This window comes from Scyliorhinus torazame, chromosome X (genome assembly GCF_047496885.1).
Source record: "Scyliorhinus torazame isolate Kashiwa2021f chromosome X, sScyTor2.1, whole genome shotgun sequence".
Classification (NCBI taxonomy): Eukaryota; Metazoa; Chordata; class Chondrichthyes; order Carcharhiniformes; family Scyliorhinidae; genus Scyliorhinus; species Scyliorhinus torazame.
The window spans coordinates 35,682,762-35,703,344 of record NC_092738.1 but is presented as its reverse complement, the minus strand read 5'-3'; the positions used below and the strand labels follow the sequence as shown (position 1 = coordinate 35,703,344).

The window sequence follows — 20,583 nt, the reverse complement described above, 5'->3', positions numbered from 1 at the left end:
TTACCAAACTGAGAATTGCTCCAGTCATCTTCTGAGTAGCTCAATTCAGCAGCTGAGCTCCATATTGGACCACCTTCTGAAAGTTGAAAACCACCTTTTATTTGAGTATCATGTGAGTTGGTTGTAATTAAAAGCGAGGATACATTCATTGCTGATTAATTTTAGGAGGTCAGGACAAATTGAGACCACTCCATGAGCATGTGTGCACCACTGCACCTTAATACCTTCGCAGTGCACGTGCTTATCACTTGTGTAAACTGGCTTCGGAAGCTTTGTGACCAAAGGCAAGATGGTGAGCAGATAGCTCAGTATCTAATTCTGTACTGTGCGTTATTATCTTGCGGCCAAGAAGCCTGGGGTCAGGTCATTCCACCTTTTCCAATGCTGTTTCCTAGCCATTTCTCAATCAGACTCCGATGGTACTTAGAGCCACCATCTGAAGTCATCCTTACATGTTTACTGAGCATTGCTGCCCAAATTTATTTGCCTCACATCATCGTGATCCTGGCAGATTTCTGATGGCTGTTGTTATAGTTCCTTAGCAAAAGACTATCTGCCTTGAATTTGCCCTGCTTTGGTACGCTCTGATGTTACATGGAGCATGCTGAAGTGAAGACTGATTAGCTATCTTCTAGAATCTTCATTCTTTGTACAGTATGCATTATTCCCACATTTTATTTGTGTGCTCAGCAATTGGCTTCCCCAGAACCTCTCAATCTCGGCTTTAATGTAATAATGTGTGGAGGATACAGAATGTTTGGAGAATGAAAAAGACCCTATGAGGTAAGGTAGGGAGCCTACATTTCTCTACAATACTGTTTTGTATAAACTGATCTGTAGAATCCTTTCCTGAAGTTTTTTCCAAATATTCAATCAGGGAGCTCCAGTCTCTCATTCACCCTCCAGGGATTACGCATGTGTCACGTTGCTGGCCACTGACACATTAAGCACACCTCACAGTGCTGTCAGCTTGGTTGGTCAGCTTCAGGCTGCAGTTGAATGTTGAACTCGACCTTTGATGTTTGTTCTGGATCTGAGCTGGAAACAATCTTCAGTCTCCCTTCAAATTTTGTCTGATTTTGGAAGGAAGTTCAAGTAACTTGAGTGAGCAGACGTACAGTTCGCCTCAACCATGCACTGTTCAGTTTTGTACCTGCTGTGGGTTTGTTGCAAACTCTTGGTGAATGTTTGCAGTTGTTGCAGCATAGTGTGCACTGTTTATATCTTCAGGTTTTGTCTTTTAGTGAACACAAAGAAAGATTCTGAATCTGCTCCAGTGAAAGGCGGCACTATGACTGATCTAGGTAAAGAATGGTCTTATCAATCAATTTATCTATTCATCTCTATCTCTCCACCCATCTGTCTATCTTTCTGTCATAATCGATCTCTCTACCTATCTCTCGCCATCTATATATTTAGCTCTAACCATCAATCCACCTCTCTATCTAAATTTTACCAAAGGCAATCAAAGCACCCTAACTTCTGGATTTAAGGCCCATTCCATTTTATAATCCAGACTAAATTTCCAGTACAGTGCGAAGGAAGCCCTTCATTGTGTACATAGAACATAGAAAATACAGCACAGAACAGGCCCTTCGGCCCACGATGTTGTGCCGAACCTTTGTCCTAGATTAATCATAGATTATCATTGAATTTACAGTGCAGAAGGAGGCCATTCGGCCCTTTGAGTCTGCACCGGCTCTTGGAAAGAGCACCCTACCCAAACTCAACACCTTCACCCAACACCAAGGGCAATTTGGACATTAAGGGCAATTTATCATTGGCCAATTCACCTAACCCGCACATCTTTGGATTGTGGGAGGAAACCAGAGCACCCGGAGGAAACCCACGCAGACACGGGGAGGACGTGCAGACTCCGCACAGTCAGTGACCCAAGCCGGAATCGAACCTGGGACCCTGGAGCTGTGAAGCAATTGTGCTATCCACAATGCTACCGTGTAGGTGCCCTATTAGTCAGATGTAAAACTGAGATATCCATCTAATTGGTCAAGTGAATTTCTTTTTAAATAAATTTAGAGTACCCAATTATTTTTTTCCACCAATTAAGGGGCAATTTAGCGTGGCCAATCCAGCTACCTCCACATCTTTTGGGTTGTGGGGGCGAAACCCACGCCGACACGGGGAGAATGTGCAAACTCCACACGGACAGTGGCCCGGGGCCGGGATTGAACCCGGGACCTCAGCGTCGTGAGGCAGCAGAGCTAACCCCTGTCAGGTGAAATGTTAAAGATCCCAAGGCACTATTCAAAGAAACGAAGACTTCCTCAGCTAACACCATCAAAGGCAGATTATCTCGTCATTCACCTCATTGCTGTTTATGTAACTTTGCTCTGCACTAATTGGCTGCTGTGTTTTCCCCAACAATAGTGACTATATTTCAAAAGTACTTCTTTGGCTGTGAAGTGTTTTGGGACATTTTGCTCGAATGAAAGGTGCTACATAAATGCAAATCTTTCTGTTTATCCAGGAGGGAATGTGATTTGGGTCAGTATGATTGTAATGGTCCAAATTGCTTTCTGACTGGTTTACGTTTACCATACCCTTTGGGCAGCACGGTAGCACAAGTGGATAGCACTGTGGCTTCACAGCGCCAGGATCCCAGGTTTGATTCCCCGCTGGGTCACTGTCTGTGCGGAGTCTGCACGTTCTCCCCGTGGCTGCATGGGTTTCCTCCGGGTGCTCCGGTTTCCTCCCACAGTCCAAAGACGTGCAGGTTAGGTGGATTGGCCATGATGAATTGCCCTTAGTGACCAAAAAGGTTAGGAGGGGTTATTGGGTTAGGGGAAAGGGTGGAAGTGAGGGCTTAAGTGGGTCGGTGCAGACTCGATGGGCCGAATGGCCTTCTTCTACACTCTATGTTCTATGTATACCCATTGCCATCAGTCACAGAATTAGCAGCGTTCATTTAAGGCCAAGAATTGCTTTCTGTAAGAAGCATAAAAGGCCTTAGCGCACCAGAAAAAGGAACCATTTAAAAAATGTTTTCACTAAAGTTGAAATAACTAAAAATGTTTAACTCATGTTTGTGGTAAGTATTACCAGATCTGGTCAATCATGTTCAGATTGAGCACAAGGTCAGTCAGAAATGAGAACTATTGAGACCAACTCCATTTCTATTGAGCAAAATCATTGGGGAAAAGATTTATTCATGTATTGCTGATTCCCTTGGTTGGGGGAGGGGCGGGTACAGAACGTGTGTGCAATAAGGGCGATAGTTAAAGCTCCCTCAATGCAAAATATTGACAGCACAGAAACAGACCATTCTGCCCCACTGGCCCGTGCCAGTACTTATGCTGCACGTGAACTTCCTCCCACGTCTCTCCATCTAACCCTACCACTGTGTCCTTCTATCCATTTCACCCTCATGTTTATCCAACTTCCCCTTAACAGTTCACCTCAGCCACTCCCTGTTGTGGCGCGATCCACTTTCACACCACTCTTTGGGAAAGAAGATTCCCTTGATTGCCCTGTCGATTTATTAATGACTATCTTGTATTTATGGCCCCTGGTTCGAGTATTGCCCAGATGTAGAACATTCTTGACATCTACCCTATCAAACTCTTTCGTAATCATCTATATCGCCTTCTCCCAAAGAAAAGAGCCTCATGCTCTTCAATTTTTCCTGCTTGGTATAACCTGTCGGTTCTGGTATCATTCCAGTAAATACTTCTTAACCCTTCTACCCCTCTATATCCCTTTATCCAATATGGAGACCAGAACTGTTTGTAGTACCCCAAGTGTGATCTAACCAATGAACCAACAGGCAATGCCAAAGTATTTATAGAGTCATCGAGTTTTACAGCCCAGCAAGAGGCCCTTTGGCCCATAGTGTCTGCGCTGACCATCAAGCACCTATCCATTCTTTTACCTTGTTTTATCAGCAGAGTATCTGGGCACTATGCCTACAGGCTCATTTTGGCTTGTTCCCTGATGACTAGAGCTTCATATTAATAATGTGCTGGACGGGCAGCACGGTGGCGCAGTTGTTAGCACTGCTGCCTCACGGCGTCGAGGACCCGGGTTCGATCCCGGCCCCATGTCACCGTCCATGTGGAGTTTGAACATTCTCCCCGTGTCTGCGTGGGTTTCACCCCCACAGCCAGAAGATGTGCAGGTTAGGTGGATTGGCCACGCTAAATTGCCCCTTTATTGGAGAATTTTTTTTTTTTTTAATTTAAATACTTTTTTTAAAGCTTTTTAATACTCTGGACGTGCAGTGCACTATTGAAACCATTTACACTCCAGGCTAGACAAGCAGTAATGATCTCCTTTTTTTCTTCTAGATGAGCAAGAGGATGATAATCTAGAGACTGCAGGCAAGGTAGGAATGCTGCTCGTACATCGTTCCTGTACACTCGGTGCCACTTCCGTTTTGTGGGGAGCGGTTCCCTTTCCTCTGTTTTTTTTTCTTTTAAACATCTTTTCTAATAGTGAGAGCTACTGTTTTTGAGTGTCATGCCAACAATGTCACTTGTCATTAGGTCTGGCTAGGGCAGCGCGGTGGTTAGCACTGCTGCCTCACGGCACCGAGGTCCCAGGTTCGATCCTGGCTCTGGGTCACTGCCCGTGTGGAGTTTGCACATTCTCCCCGTGTCTGCGTGGGTCTCACCCCCACAACCCAAAGATGTGCAGGTTAGGTGCATTGGCCACCCTAAATTGCCCCTTGGAAATAAAAAGTATTGGGCACTTTAAAAATAGCTTTAAAAAAAATAGTCTTCGAGTCTGGTTTGCTGAAATAATGGGCTAGAGTGAAGTGGATGGTTAACTGCACAAGTACTGGGACACAAGTGAAAGCTTAAAATGGCAAAGAGGCAGAGGGGATATTTTTACTTACTTTACTGCGCAGTTCCCAAACTGAGAGAGCCAGCAGCATCCCAGGAGGTCAGTGCTCCCTCCTCAGAGATACTCATTACACAGCCAAAAGGCCAACTGGCCCATTTCAGTGGTTCTGCCTGCAGCTGGTTTTGTGTCAATGCACATTCCACAGCTGGTTGAGTAAGAACCTTGAATGCGTCAATGGACAGGCTCCATGAACAAGTCACGGTTGTGGCCAGCTTTCCCATAAATGTTTAAAACCATCCAGACATTTGCAACATGCTGACTGCCTGCATCAGTGAGCATTCCGCTGGCTGATCGCTTGCTGCAATGTAAGGCTTGGAAATTCAGCTACACAATGCCGAATATTTTGGCACGAAACAGCCTCCTCCGGCTCCAATAGTGCAGGAAGCACACACTGACCATATTAGTGCACAGCCAGGGGGGGGGCGGTGCTGGGGGGATTGGGGGGGGCTAATATTCCTTGTGCTAATGAGTGATGCTCTGACCGAGAGCTACCTTGCATTGCAGCAATAGCGCCCCTAAAATAGCTCACAATTTTCCCACTTCTTTCAAATGGTGATGCTGGTCAACGTTCAATATCATTGGATTCCACTCTTCTGTCTACTGTGCTGCATTAGCTATAACTCCAGTTGTGTTAAGTACCTCTTGAAGCTCTTCGCTGATAGCGTGCTTGATGGTTCATGGTTGAATATTGCTTTGCCAGAGGCATTCAATTTGAAAGGTTGCGGCATTTTGCAAGGTGACTATCTTGTGTCAGGAAGGTGTCATTTTTTAATGGGTGGAGGGTCTTGTTGAATATCACAATAAGTCCTTCACACACAGCAGCAGAAGGTGAAACGTGTTGTTCTAATCTAGGATGAGGAAGACACTTCTGCTGGAAACAAAGGGGAACAGACAAAGAATCCTGACTTGCATGAGGACAACGTGACGGAACAGACTCACCACATCATCATACCCAGCTATGCAGCTTGGTTTGACTACAACAGGTATTCCTGTGGCAATTGGTGCTTGTATTAGCTGTGCTGAGGCTGACATACATCTTTTGGTGAATGATAAAAGTTATCATGAATTGAAACCTTCTATGTTGGATATTCATTTTCGCTTCACGTGTGTCCGTCCCATTGCAAAGGGGTTGCAAGTTCCCAGGATAATTCCACATTTCGTTTGGGCTGCAAGGAACGACAGATATTCTTCTCCCGTTGAATTTTATTTCTTGGATCTGTTGGGCTAAACGAGCTTTTCCTGTGCTGTAGCCTGTGATTGGACAGGGAAATTATTAAAGTGCTCGGCACCAGCCAAGGAGCATCTATGTGTTGTGTTATAAAATGCATTCCAAAGACAATATTCCTACCCCGCCGTATCCAGGAGTCCATGTCGTCTAACATCGGCATCCAGGAGGAATCAGAGAAGGAATTTAAGCTTAAACCACTCAGTAGGAAACTGTTAGGATGAGATTGGATGCCTCGTCCCATCTCCGTTTCTTCCCCCTGCTCCCCCCCCCCGGGTTTACCGTTTATTGAAGTCGATGGAAAGTAAACAGGCAGTTATCTAATGCTGCTGTTTTCCTACCGTGCGGGTGAGCTTCAGTTGCCCTCCCAAGTCTAACTGCGATGCCATGTTTCTCCCACCCTAAACTCAACCTGAAGGAGAACAGCAGGAAAGTGATAGGCATGGTGGGGGGGTTCGGGTTGTGTGGGAAAAATTACTTATCCCAGGAAGCTCCCCGCTTCGTTGCCCAGCCTAAATCAAGTGTTTCCAACTTATGTCAGATAAATTCAACTTCTCAAATAAGATCACTTCAACTTCTAATATAACCTGTTCCAATCTCGAACATATAGAGTCAGAGATCTTTACAGCAGGGAAACAGGCCCTTCGGCCCAGCTTGTCCATGCCGCCCAGTATCTGTCACTAAGCTAGTCCCACTTGCCCGCAGTTGGCCCATTTCCCTCTATACCCACCCTGCCCATGTAACTGTCGAACTGCTTCTTAAAGGACAAAATTGTACCCACTCTACCACTGCCTCTGGCAGCCCGTTCCAGATGTTTACCACCCTCTGTGTGAAGAAATTTCCCCTCTGGTCTCTTTTGTATCTCTCCCCTCTCACCTTTAACCTATGCCCTCTGGTTCTAGACTCCTCTACCTTTGGGAAAAGATGTCGACTATCCACCTTATCTATGCTCCTCATTATTTTATAGACCTCTATAAGCTCACCCCTAAGCCTCCTACGCTCCAGGGAAAAAAGTCCCAGCCTATCCAGCCTCTCCTTATAACTCAGCCCATCAAGTCCTGGTAGCATCCTCTTAAATCTCTTCTGCACTCTTTCTAGTTTAACAATATCCTTCCTAGAATAGGGTGACCAGAACTGAACACAGTGTTCCATGTGTGGCCTTACTAATGTCTTGTACAACTTCAACAAGACGTCCCAACTCCTGTATTCAATATTCTGAGCAATAAAACCAAGCCTGCTGAATGCCTTCTTCACCACCCTGTCCACCTGCAACTCCACCTTCAAGGAGCTATGAACCTGTACCCCTAGATCACTTTGTTCTGTAACTCTCCCCAACTCCCTCCCATTAACTGAGTAGGTCCTGCCCTGATTCGATCGACCAAAATGCATCACCTCACATTTATCAAATTAAACTCCATCTGCCATTCATCGGCCCACTGGCCCAATTGGTCAAGATCCTGTTGCAATCCCAGATAACCTTCTTCACTATCCACTATGCCACCAATCTTGCTGTCATCTGCAAACTTGACGTTGGCAGACTGCAGAGCAGAATATGAACACTCAGCTACCTGGAAACACAAAAAGGACTCCAAACGCCTTGTCATGGGGCTTGAATTGAGAGCAGGTTACCATGGAGCTTCCTTTAGGGGGACCCGGTTATATAGATTGGTAGTTAACAGTTCCAACAAGGCCTGAATTATTCTTCTTCTCAACAGCGTCCATGCCATTGAGCGACGAGCTCTCCCAGAATTCTTCAATGGAAAAAACAAATCCAAAACTCCAGAGATGTGAGTATTTATTTACAGACAAGTCCTTATTTTCTGTAGCGGATAGTAAATGCCCTCCATTCAAGGCATGTCAGGGGAGACATAGAAAAAGTTGCTGTCTCTGAGGGTACAGGACATCCACTCAACATGCCCGGCTCCTTTAAAGGATTCATAAATAATCAAGCATGTTAATCCGCATTGACACAGATAACGTTTAAAAAGTAATGAATTTCCCAAACCCGCAATGGAAATAACTGATGGACAAGATTTCACATTTTAAACTTTTACAGTAACAAACAAACTAGAATCAACACAGAACAAAAGAAGAGGGTACTTGTACTTTAACTGACTCGTGCAATCGGTTTACGTCTTACAACCCCTTCACTGTGCACCACACTTCTAGCAGACGTGTAGCATTAAAGAACAAGTCCAAAGTTCCTGGACGCAAAAACTGTCCAACAGGCTCACTCCGCCCTGCTGCATTTGGTTGAAACTTCCAGTGTCCTTCAAAAGTCATTCCACTCAGCTTGAACCTTCCAGATTCGGCTTTCACCAGCAAGGCCCACCTTGGTCACTCCTTGTTCCTTAAATCTCCAACGGTCCCGTTGCTTCTGTCCCAGTCTGACAAGCATCCCGCTTAACAGTCCTCCTCTACCCCACACAGCAGTAGCTGCTTTGTCTCACACAGCAGCTGTCCCTTTACTCTTAGTTACTGTGTGCAGGTGTGAAAACTGTCACTTGATCTCAAAAGGTTTCTATGTGAGTTTCATCTCCATGGCAGCCCGATCACATTGGCATGTCTCTGAACTAGGGTGCTTTCAAATTCCCAATCAAGTCCAGTGTTCATAACAGACGGCAGCCAGAAGCAACTAGCCAATATGAATTTCAAAGTACTGGTTGTTGGGCTATCTCCAGATCCAGCACAAGAAGGTGACCCAATTGTTAGCACTTGGCTCCCATCTTAGTCACAGAAACCTGAAGCAATAGTGTAGTAGTCATGGTGTATAATGAGCGGCACTGTGGCCAGATTTGAAATAGAATTCAATAAATCTGGTTATTTGTGGGCTGGAACCATTACGATGATAACAGCCCGATTGACATCAATTAGTTCACTCATGTCTTAGATGGAAGAGAGCCTACCGCCACCATCCATTCTTTTTAAAAATAAATTTAGAGTACCCAATTCATTTTCTCCAATGAAGGGGCAATTTAGCGTGGCCAATCCACCCACCCGGCACATCTTTGGGTTGTGGGGGCGAAACTCACGCAGACACGGGGAGAATGTGCAAACTCCACACGGACAGTGACCCAGAGCTGGGATCGAACCTGGGACCTCGGCGCAGTGAGGCAGCAGTGCTAACCCACTGTGCCACCGTGCTGCCCTCCGCCACCATCCATTCTGACCAATAGGTGACATTTGACCCACACAGAGGTTGACTCTCAATATCCTCAGAAGTAGTCCAGCAAGCCGTTCCGTTCTAAATAATCCCTACCACCACGAGGATTACAGCAGCCCACCAGCAGGGGAACTAGGAATGGACAGTAAATGTGGTCAGTGACAACCACATCCCAAGAACAAACTCCCTTGCAGTCCTCAATGAGGTGCAGGAGACGGTCATCTTGCTTGTACTTCCCTCTGAGGTGGCACTTGGAAAGAATCCCAAATTAGGTAGATACAGAAGCACACCGTATGCTGTCACCCATGGGAAGCACCAGAGAGAGAGAGGAGCAGTAATAGCGGATACAGTATATATAGCATTTGTGAGAAAACAAAATAGTTCTCAATTTTGTTCTGCCCTAGAGCCTTTCTCCGGTTCAGTGGAGTCACTCGCTCCTATAAGGAGATCCCATGTTCCTTATGTGCCAGCATTGACTCGTGCGGCCTCATATCTAACACAACCATCTCGTGGTATAACAGCAGTATCCCATTGTGACCTTAACGTTTTTGCAAGACTACCTCTGGTCTTTTCTTTTTTAAAATAAATTTAAAGTACCCAATTCATTTTTTCCAATTAAGGGGCAATTTAACGTGGCCAATCCACCTACCCTGCACATCTTTGGGTTGTGGGGGTGAAACCCACACAGACACCGGGAGAATGTGCAAACTCCACACGGACAGTGACCCAGATCTGGGATTGAACCTGGGACCTCAGCGCTGTGAGGCAGCAGGGCTAACCCACTGTGCCACCGTGCTGCCCCCCCCCCCTCTGGCCTTTTCAAAGGTGGATAAAAATAATACTCTATAAAATGAGACCATACATGAATCATTTAGGGTGCTTTATCTCACAACAGGTGAACATACAGAGCAGCAGTCATGGTCACGCTGACTTAACCTAATCAGTACAATGTGTCTTTGTAATAATACATAATAGTGAACATGCTGTACTTCCGCATATTAGTGAATTCCTCTACTTGACTTAAACAAAATAACTTCCCCTATTCTTCTCTGCCTGACCAAATTTTGCCCTCGTAGCTTCCTGTTTAAAGCTTGACTGACTTTGCAGCCTTTGCTGGACCTGATTGCCTGTGTCTCTGCCGCTAGCTTTTACATCCCAGCTTCCCTAACCCGAGGAGCGGCCATTTGCTGAGTCTCTGGGACTTGAACCCTTCTCGCTTGATGAGTGCGAGATGTTTACTGATTACCAAGACAGGCTCAATGATTTGCTCGCCGTTTTACTGTCTTTGAGGGAGCAATATCAGTGTCCAGACTATTAGCATGTTAACCACCTTTCTCATCTTGGTGCTTAGCTTTGAACTTGTGCAAAAGCACAATCCTTAGATGCAGCTCTTTTTCCACATCCTTTCTGTGGCTAGATGGTCAAAAAATGTCCAAACTTGGCAGACAGAAGAGACCTACCCACACAGTAAATCTCAGATGTGCGCACACATCGTGAAAGAAGTGACCAGAGAAAAGTGACATCAGCGTGGGACCGATTTGTATGGGCTGACTGAATTTAGGACCTCGACTGAGAACAGTGCACATTTATCACGAGGCCTTCAAAAATGTGAAAAGCAGATTCCGAAATATAAATTTGAGGGACGCGCTTTGCTTGAATTAACTTTAAAATTTGTAAATTGGTAAGAAAGAAACTTGAATTTGTACAGCACTTTTCACGTTCCAAGGATACCTCCAAGTTTTTTTAAAAATTCATTCACGGGATGTGGACGTTGCTGGCTGGACCCGCATTTATTGCCCGTCCCTAATTGCCCCTGAACTGAGTTACTTACTCGGCCATTTCAGAGGGGCATTTACGAGTCAGCCACATTGCTGTGGGTCTGGAGTCACATGTAGGCCAGACCGGGTAAGGACAGCAAATTTCCTTCCTAAAGGAGCACTAGTGAACCAGATGGGTTTGTACAACCATCGACAATGGTTTCATGGTCGTCATTAGACTTTTAACTCCAGATTTTTATTGAATTCAAATTTCATCATCTGCAGTGGTGGGATTCGAACCAGATCCCCAGAGCATTATTTGGGTATCTGGATTATTGGTCCAGTGACCATGCCAGTCCGGCACCGCCTCCCCCTAGTGCTTTACAGTAGCAGAGAATTTTGTAGAGCAAGCGCCCACAAACAGCAATGAGAACAATGACTAACTCATCTGCCTTTGGTGGTTGAATGTTGGTCAGGTAGCCTGGTCTTGGAATCGTGTCATGGGATCTTTTGCTTCCACGAGGGTGGCCAGCTAGGCGTTGGTTTAATATCCCATTCAAAAGGCAGTGCCCCTGACAATGCAATATTGTACTGACATTCAGATCATGCACTGTGAATCCCCCATCATCTGACTCCGAGGCAAGAGTGCTACCATTGACCCACAGCTGACAAGCAGACACATTCTACTCTCTGGGCTAACTAATGGGGCTCAATATGGGAAAATGTATATTGCAAGTAAAAGTAGGAAGCATGTACACCCCGTGGGTTAGAACTGGCCATGAAGGAAGGTGAGAAAAATCCCAAGGTTAGTTGACTCACTTCTCACATTGGGCAAACAGTGTGAGAGGTCAGCACACAAAGTGACGAGGGGTATTGGGTTACATCACAAAATCCTTTCAATTCATGCTGTGCAGTGGCCTGACGAGGTTGAACATACAGTACTGGGAACAGTTTGATCAATCCAGGCTCTTGAAGTCTTGTGAAGTCTCTTAACACTGATATTTTGGCAAAACTGATACTTCAACCATCTTTTTAATCCCATTCTTCCCCAGTTACCTTGCCTATCGTAATTTCATGATTGACACGTACCGTCTGAATCCACAGGAGTACCTCACATCAACAGCATGTCGTCGGAATCTGGCAGGGGATGTCTGTGCAATAATGAGGTATGTGATAGGGAAGAATTGTTCAAATCCACTTCAACAAGCTTTATAACTTCATTTATTTTTTCTGAAAATCACTTTGAAGAACTTAACTGTACTAAACAAAAAGTAGTACAGAGGTCGGTGGCATGACAGCTTTTTGACAGCCAGGGACATGGGTTGCATGCACCCACTGGGAGTTAATCTTGCAGGCAGCACGGTGTTGCAGTGGTTAGCACTGCTGCCTCACAGCACTGAGGTCCCAGGTTCGATCCCGGCCCTGGGTCACTGTCTGTGTGGAATTTGCACATTCTCCCCATGTCCGCGTGGGTCTCACCCCCACAACCCAAAGATGTGCAGGGTAGGTGGATTGGCCACGCTAAATTACCCCTTAATTGGAAAAATTTAAAAGGGAAACAAAATCTTGCTGATGCCTCCCATCAATTATCCCTTGGACTCTGCTCGCAGATTAGCAATTGCAACCTCTCTCCACAATTCCCTCCAGAGTGTCCATTCACTCGTGACCAAGCTGCTTGCTGTATGGATGACTATATTACCCTGCATTGATAGAAACGTATTTTATGGGTGCCAACACCTTGGGCTGAATTCTCCGCCGGCGGGATTCTCCGACTTGCCGGTGCCCGGGGGTTTCCCGACGGCGTGGGGAAACCCCATTGACCGGCTGGCGAAACGGAGAATCGCGACGGCGTGCTGAACCAGAAATCTGGTACGGCAGGATGGGAAACCCGCCCCTTGTCTCTTACTGAAGCCTCTCTGCCTGACTATACTTTCCACCATCTGCCCCACCCCAAATTGCTGTGGTGTTGCCGTTATCACCAAATCTCACTGTGGTTCCTTCCCCAACTCCTGTGGTACTTTCTCTTCCTTTGAGCACCTTGATCTACTCATCATCTCTTTTCAAATCCTCATTCCCCATGCCCATCAAGCCTCCCCAACTTTTGTTATTGAGATATCTTTCCTACTTTGGTGATTTTGATATTCATTTCAACTGCCCTCTCCCTTTCTTCTCTGAGATCATGGCCCTCCTATCCTCCCTTAGCTTCTCCCTCCATATAAACTCTCCTATCCAATATTCACAGACATCTCCTCAAACTCACCATCTCCCTAATCCCATGATATCTGACCGTTTCCTTCTGTCCCACATTACTCACGTCATCCGACCCCCTTCGAACCCATTTCTTTCTCCATCCATCCCTGGGAAAAACTCCTTCCCTATGACCCCTGCCCAAAGGAAGATGGTTATGATTGTCGGAGGCCAATCATCTCAGTCTAAGGGCATCCACACAGGATCTTCAGCTGCTTCATCAGTGATCTTCCTTTCATTGTATGGCCAGAGCTGAGGATGTTCGCTGTTGTTTGCAGTGTTCAGTACCAATTGTGACTCAGGTAATTAAATAATTTCTCAGAAAGAAGGACCTAATGCTCTCCAGTTGACATTCAATGGCATTACCATCGCTGATTCCCTCACCATCAACATCCTGGGGGTTACCATTGATCAGAAACTGAACTGGACCCAGTCACATTAATACTGTGGCTACCAGGGCAGGTCAGAGGCTGGGAATCCTGCGGTGAGTAACTCACCTCCTGACCCCCCAAAGCCTGTCCACCATCTACAAGGCACAAGTCAGGAGTGTGATGGAATACTCCCCACTTGCCTGGATGAGCGCAGCTCCAACAACACTCAAGAAGCTCAGCACCATCCAGGACAAAGCAGCCCCGCTTGATTGCTCCCCTTCCACAAACATTCACTCCCTCCCCCACCGACGCACAGTGACAGCCGTGTGTACATCTACAAGATGCACTGCAGCAACTCACCAAGGCTCCTTAGGCAGCACCTTCCAAACCCACAACCTCTATTACCTAGGACAAGAGCAGCAGGTATATAAGAGCCTGCAAGTTCCCCTCCAAGTCACTCACCACCCTGACTTGGAAATATATCGGCCGTTCCTTCACGATCACTGGGTGGAAATCCTGGAACGTCCTCCCTAACAGCACGGTGGGTGTACCTACGCCACAGGGACTGCAGCGGTTCAAGAAGGCAGCTCACCCCCACCTTCTCAAGGGGCAATTAGGGACGGGCAATAATCACAGGCCTAGCCAGCGATGTTTGCGTCCCATAAATAAACAAAAATGCCGCGCTGCTTCGAGCCCTATTTCCTGTCAAAACCTGAAATTGTTCCCCTGTCAACTCGCCCTTTCTCCCCCCTGATTCTCTGTGTTAACCTGCACAGCGACAGTGCCTGTTTTCTTTCCAGTAACTCTCTCTCAGACTCCGTTATATGTCCGCTTCATCCAAGGTGTTTTCTTCCTTCATGCCAGATGTTTGTGTGCTTTGAATTATAACCATGATTGTGGTTGCACAGAGGGGCACGATAAATCAGTATTTTGTTTCTATTTTCTCGTGATATTTCTTGGTTGTCGGCAGGGTGCACGCTTTTCTCGAGCAATGGGGACTCATTAATTACCAGGTGGATGCAGAAAGCCGACCGACACCCATGGGTCCTCCCCCAACGTCACATTTCCATGTGCTCGCTGACACACCTTCCGGCCTGGTGCCTCTTCAGCCCAAAGCTCCACAGGTTTGTCTCACAAGTTACTCAATCTGCAGCAAGGTCTCTCTGACTTCAAAACTGACAGCTGAATTTTATGAATAGTGCACATTTTGTTCGTACTGTATCATATTAATGATGCAGAAAGAGCCATGTTATAATTTGAGACCAAAGTGCCTTTAGCACCCCCTGATGGCCGTTTTCGGAGTGAGCTTGGCAACAGGTCAAAGTGCAATTATATGCAGACAAACATTGTTTTATAAAAATGAGGGCAATGAGGCTGGTTGCAATTTGCTCTAATACATTCAACTTTTGACAGACATCTGCATCCCAACAAATGCTCAATTTCCCCGATAAGAATAAAGAGAAGGCAGCAGACATGCAGAACTTCGGACTGCGGACTGATATGTACGCTAAGAAAAATGTTCCTTCAAAGGTAAGGCCGGGTTCTAGGCTTTCATGGCTCATAACCATCTGTGACATGATAAACGTGACATGCAAGAGGGAGGAACGATTTCCGGGTTAAGTGGGGCTCTATTCATAGTGTGGTCGCAATTCTTTCAAATAGATTGAATTGGTCGTTCAGTTGGGTCTGACATGGAAGCATCCTCTGGATGGGGACTTCTGCTCTCTGTGCTGTTTGTAAAGAATGGACATTTTGTCTGGAGTCTGTGAGGGGTAATTTGAATGGTCCCTCCCATGGCATGCAAGTTACTGCTCAGGTGGAAGCCACTTAGCCCATCGTGCCTGCACCTTTTTGGGATAGGAGCTGGGGTTTTCCCAGGGCTTATCCAAGATTTCTGTTTCATGCAGCACTGCCAAAAATCGACGACCAAGTCAGCACTGTTTGTACTTCCTGCGTACAAAATAGGTACTACATCTGCCTTCGTAACAACAGTTATTTTAAAGTAGCTCATGATTATGAATTGCTCTGGGCTGTATTGGTGATGCTGTATAAATTGAGCTGTTATCATTCCGCCCAGGAAGGCATTGTTTTGATTGCACTTCTACTTTCTTCTCCCCCAGAGTAAAGCGGCTGCGAGTGCGACCCGAGAGTGGACGGAGCAGGAGACACTTTTACTGCTGGAGGTAAGAACTTCGAATTCCAGGCAGGCTGTATAAGCCAACCCGAAAACCAGTTCCACTCTCCTGCCTGCCCCCATAACTCTTGACTTCCTTGTAGATCAGAAATCTGTCTAACTCGGTGTAGTAAATGCAATAATTGGCGATTACCAGTTAGCTAATTAACAATAACGGGTTTATCATCAATGCTAACTGTATACAGAACACTATAATCGATATGTTCATTCTCAGCACTCATCTCCAAGCATCTACCTTGTCAAACTTTCCCCATCGATTTTCAGAAAGCTTTTGATAAAGTCTCACTAAAGCCCACTGATGTTATGATCTGGCAGGTGGTAATTGCCGTCGTAGCCAAATCCCAGAGGAAAACCTGACAAGCTATCACCACGATTTTCAATTTGTATTTTACTATGAGAAGCTGTTCGCTGAAGTCAGGAGTCAAAGAATTGGAGATTTTAAATCGTAAATTAAAATATTTAGTAACACAAGGAAATAAACCTTAAACAAACAACATTACATTTACAGTTAAAAATTAGTCTTACAGAACATTCCCCCAAAGATTCTTTCTTGGTTAAACTCACAAACGACACTCCTTTTCAGGCAACAGTCCCTATAGATATTGAATCTATAAAATTCCAGCAATCTTACCACATGACACAACCCACTGTTGCTGTCAGGGATGTATTTCACAGGACTTCTCTCTCACTCTCTCTCACTCGACTGGGAATCCAAGGTTTTAAACAAAACCCTGTTTTCTAGACACTTCTCTGGGTGGCTGAAGACTGCTTCACTTTGCTTCTCTCACACAGCTTCCTGGCACAGCACTCTGCAGGACCGGACATGGCCACTCACATCAACACAGCTCCCAACGTTTCCTTAAATATATTTTTTTCTGTTTCATCTTTAAAATCATTGTTCGCAACATCTCTCTGAACCTGTCTTCAGAATATAAAATCATGTTCTCTATTGTCCCTACATTTGGATCCCATAAAACTGAATAACCTTTGCCAAATTTACTTATGATCCATCCTTAAAATGTAAAACCTTTTAGTTCCCTTTGAAAGTTAGCAGCTAAAAATCCAAATCTTCACTTATCTCCGAATGCAAATTTTTACCCATGTTGTGTTTACTTGTCGCACACCTAACTTTGGTCATCTCCGCTTCAGATGCCTGCTTTTACACCTAGCCCCTTTGCTGCTTTAAACCTTCTAACCCAACTGTCTTCAGTTTAATTAAATTAGTCACACAGATGTACACACACAGCCCTCAATCCTGCTTCACAGAATACCGCAGAAATATTAGGCAAATAATATATTCTTCTTCACACTAACTTCATCCATTTACTAACATTATCACTGGATGTTTAAGCTTACCTTATGGCAGCTAGTGCTGTAAAAAGGGAATGTGGCTCCTGCCTCCTTACACCACATGGTCTGCAGCAGTTGAAGGAGGCAGCTCACTATCACCTTCTCGAGGACAATTAAGAATGGGCAATAAATGCTGGCCATCATCGAATCCCTACAGTGCAGAAGGCCTCGCCAGTGATGCTCACAACACATGAACAAATATTTTATTTTAACTTTGTTAATGATTATCCCTTCTTTCCTCTCACATGCGGTCCAGATAATAGGATTTGATTTCATGAGGATCATTATGTGCCAGTCCCTTGCGGAGAAGATTCCAGCCTTGTTAAAATTTGCCACGCGGGCTCATTTCGATGATGCCAATTCTTTTTTCAGTGTTGGATTTGACCGTACGTTGTCCTTCAGGTAGCTGAAGGGATCAGAGGGCCACTTTTATGAGGTCACGCCCACAGTTTGGTCAGATAATCCGCTCTACTGCTAGGCTAGCTCCCTGGTCATGTTCCTAACTGTGAAGCTACTCTGAACTTGGTTAATTGGAGTGATATTGTGCCTGATGAAATTCAAGTACATTCTGTCTCAGCACCAACTCTCCCCCTCACCTTTGGGCGGCACGATGGTTAGCACTACTGCCTGAAGGTGTCAAGGTCCCAGGTTCAATCCCAGCCCTGGGTCACTGTCCGTGTGGAGTTTGCACATTCTCCCCGTGTCTGCGTGGGTCTCGCCCCCACAACCCAAAGATGTGCTGGGTAGGTGGATTGGCCACGCTAAATTGCCCCTTAAAAAAAAAAATTATGTTTTTTTAAAAAACTTCTCTATCTCACCTTTTTGAATCAAAAACTCAGTCAGCCCCATGGTCAATCTCACAGCTCTGATATCAAAGCCACACAATTTCTCTTTCTCCCCCCCAAAAAAAATAAATACATGCGACACATTCCTTCCACTGAAGCTGAATTATCTACTTGTCCTCTCCGAACATTTCCACTTCACATCACCCTACCTACCTGCTAGCAAACACTGTCCACGCTCAGGCGGTTAATCAGTTAAATATTCATTTGATGCTGTTTACTTCAAAAACTTATTATCTATATCTTATGATCAGACAGATTTTGATGATGGGATAAGGTGTGCTCATCTCACTGTGTAATTTCAGACTCTTGTGTTTTCTGACTGGCAAGTTACTATTGGGTGTAGGGATGGTGGTGGCCTTGGCTTTCTGATGCTGGACTATAAGGTGGTGCTCTGTGACTGCCAGGCCTTGTTCCACTCCCTGCATATCCTCCCAGTCCAAGCAGGCCCGCAAAGGATTTATATAATGACCGACACAGTGAGAGAAAGTTGCTCCATCGACCCTTCTCTAACCTGGTGCCCAACAGCATAACTTTTTTAAAAAAGCATTTTATTGCAGGCATTTTTAAATGTATACATAACAAAGAAGAAACAACACAAAAAACAACAGCAAACAGCCTAAACATCCTTTACCCCCCCCCCCCCCGCTTTTTTAAACTTTTAACACAATCTGAATTGAAGAAAGAAACCCCACCCCGCTGATGACTCAATACACCCTAAAGAAGTCGATGAACTGCTTCCACCTCGAGGTGAACCCTTACCAACTCTGACATGCCCTGTTGCGAGTTAAGCTTGCTGTTTCCGCACAAGCCCCAATCAGTGGTCTTCGGGTCTTAACGACGGCAGTCACGGTGATTGAGAGAAAGCTGGCCTGCCCTTGCCTGCTTTGTGTGTCGGGAATTGTCTACAGACAGTGGTAAACATGTCACTACTTTGCTGATTGGCTGGATCACTGTAAATCACTCATGCGGCACTACATTGATATCAAAGCTGCGATCTGGCACATTCTCCACTAAGTAGTCATGGTATATTCAGCGGATGTTGGAACTGTGTGCATTCCCTCCAGTCTGAAGTGTAAAGTCTCCAGACAGCAGATATACATCATGGTGCATCATCCCACTCTCATCTTTCCTCCTCTTCTGCCACCTCTATTTGTGAATCACCTGATGCATCTTCCCCAAGCCCCTTGGTTTCTTCATTCTGAGCCAGCAGAAGAGACAGGTAGCACACTGTCCAGGGTCTGATCTAACTGTGGGACACAAACCCCTGAAGGAGGATGTCTTACATTTGGGTTTTGACTCGCCCCTATCTCTCTAAGCATTTATATTTCTACCAGTTGGCACCAAGCTCCCAAATTAGTGGTTCCGGACATTTTCAGAACTATCTCCTGACGAGGCAATTTGGATTCTAGCCTGAAGGAGCCAAGCAATGTGTGCGTGGTTCTGTCTGGCAGCAACCATTCCTGCAATCCACCATTCATTCCCCTATATGGAGCAGCAGCCTAAAATATGGAACAATAGTGGTTCTAATACATAGTCCTTTTGAACATCCTTTTGGTTCATTTCCAAATCTTGTTTAATCCCCACAGGCACTGGAGATGTACAAGGATGATTGGAATAAAGTCTCCGAACATGTAGGCAGTCGCACACAGGATGAGTGTATCTTGCATTTCTTGCGTTTGCCGATAGAAGATCCATACCTTGAAGATTCCGAAGCCTCACTCGGCCCATTGGCTTTCCAGCCAATTCCATTCAGCCAGTCTGGAAATCCAGTTATGAGCACGGTGGCATTCCTGGCATCAGTGGTTGACCCTCGGGTGGCATCAGCAGCTGCAAAATCTGCATTAGGTAAGATGATTTCAGCTCCAATAAGAGGTCTGCATTTAAAGTCAGGATACGTTGACTGTAAAACACTTAAGAGTCCGGTGTATTGTTGCTCAGACTTAACTGTTCACAATATACACAGGACAGTCGGATGGATTATTGCTCAGACTGTACTGCCCAGAATATACACAGGAGATTCAGGTGTATTATTGCTCAGACTCAACTGTTCACAATATACACAGGACAGTCAAATGGATTATTGCTCTGACTGTACTGCCCAGAATATACACAGGAGATTCAGGTGTATTATTGCTCAGACTCAACTGTTCACAATATACACAGGACAGTCAAATGGATTATTGCTCTGACTGTACTGCCCAGAATATACACAGGAGATTCAGGTGTATTATTGCTCAGACTCAACTGTTCACAATATACACAGGACAGTCAGATGGATTATTGCTCTGACTGTACTGCCCAGAATATACACAGGAGATTCAGGTGTATTATTGCTCAGACTCAACTGTTCACAATATACACAGGAGAGTCAGATGTATTATTGCTCTGACTGTACTGGTCACAATATACACAGGAGATTCAGGTGTATTATTGCTCAGACTCAACTGTCCACAATATACACAGGAGAGTCAGATGTATTATTGCTCAGACTGTACTGGTCACAATATACACAGGACAGTCAGATGGATTATTGCTCCGACTGTCCTGTTCACAATATGCACAGGACAG

The 20,583-nt window shown here is 45.4% G+C and overlaps 1 protein-coding gene across 7 annotated transcripts in view; it reads left to right on the top strand.

Moving 5' to 3' along the window:
- The window catches only part of smarcc2 (SWI/SNF related BAF chromatin remodeling complex subunit C2), a 355,784-nt gene that overhangs the window by 226,057 nt on the left and 109,144 nt on the right, over positions 1-20,583 (top strand). For all 7 annotated transcript variants that reach the window (XM_072494060.1, XM_072494062.1, XM_072494064.1 and 4 more), the window contains exons 12-20: positions 1,245-1,304; positions 4,305-4,342; positions 5,716-5,846; positions 7,804-7,875; positions 12,061-12,174; positions 14,597-14,750; positions 15,040-15,156; positions 15,747-15,809; positions 19,602-19,860. In XM_072494060.1, the coding sequence (XP_072350161.1) occupies positions 1,245-1,304; positions 4,305-4,342; positions 5,716-5,846; positions 7,804-7,875; positions 12,061-12,174; positions 14,597-14,750; positions 15,040-15,156; positions 15,747-15,809; positions 19,602-19,860 (1,008 nt within the window). The remainder of the gene's footprint in view (positions 1-1,244; positions 1,305-4,304; positions 4,343-5,715; positions 5,847-7,803; positions 7,876-12,060; positions 12,175-14,596; positions 14,751-15,039; positions 15,157-15,746; positions 15,810-19,601; positions 19,861-20,583) is intronic.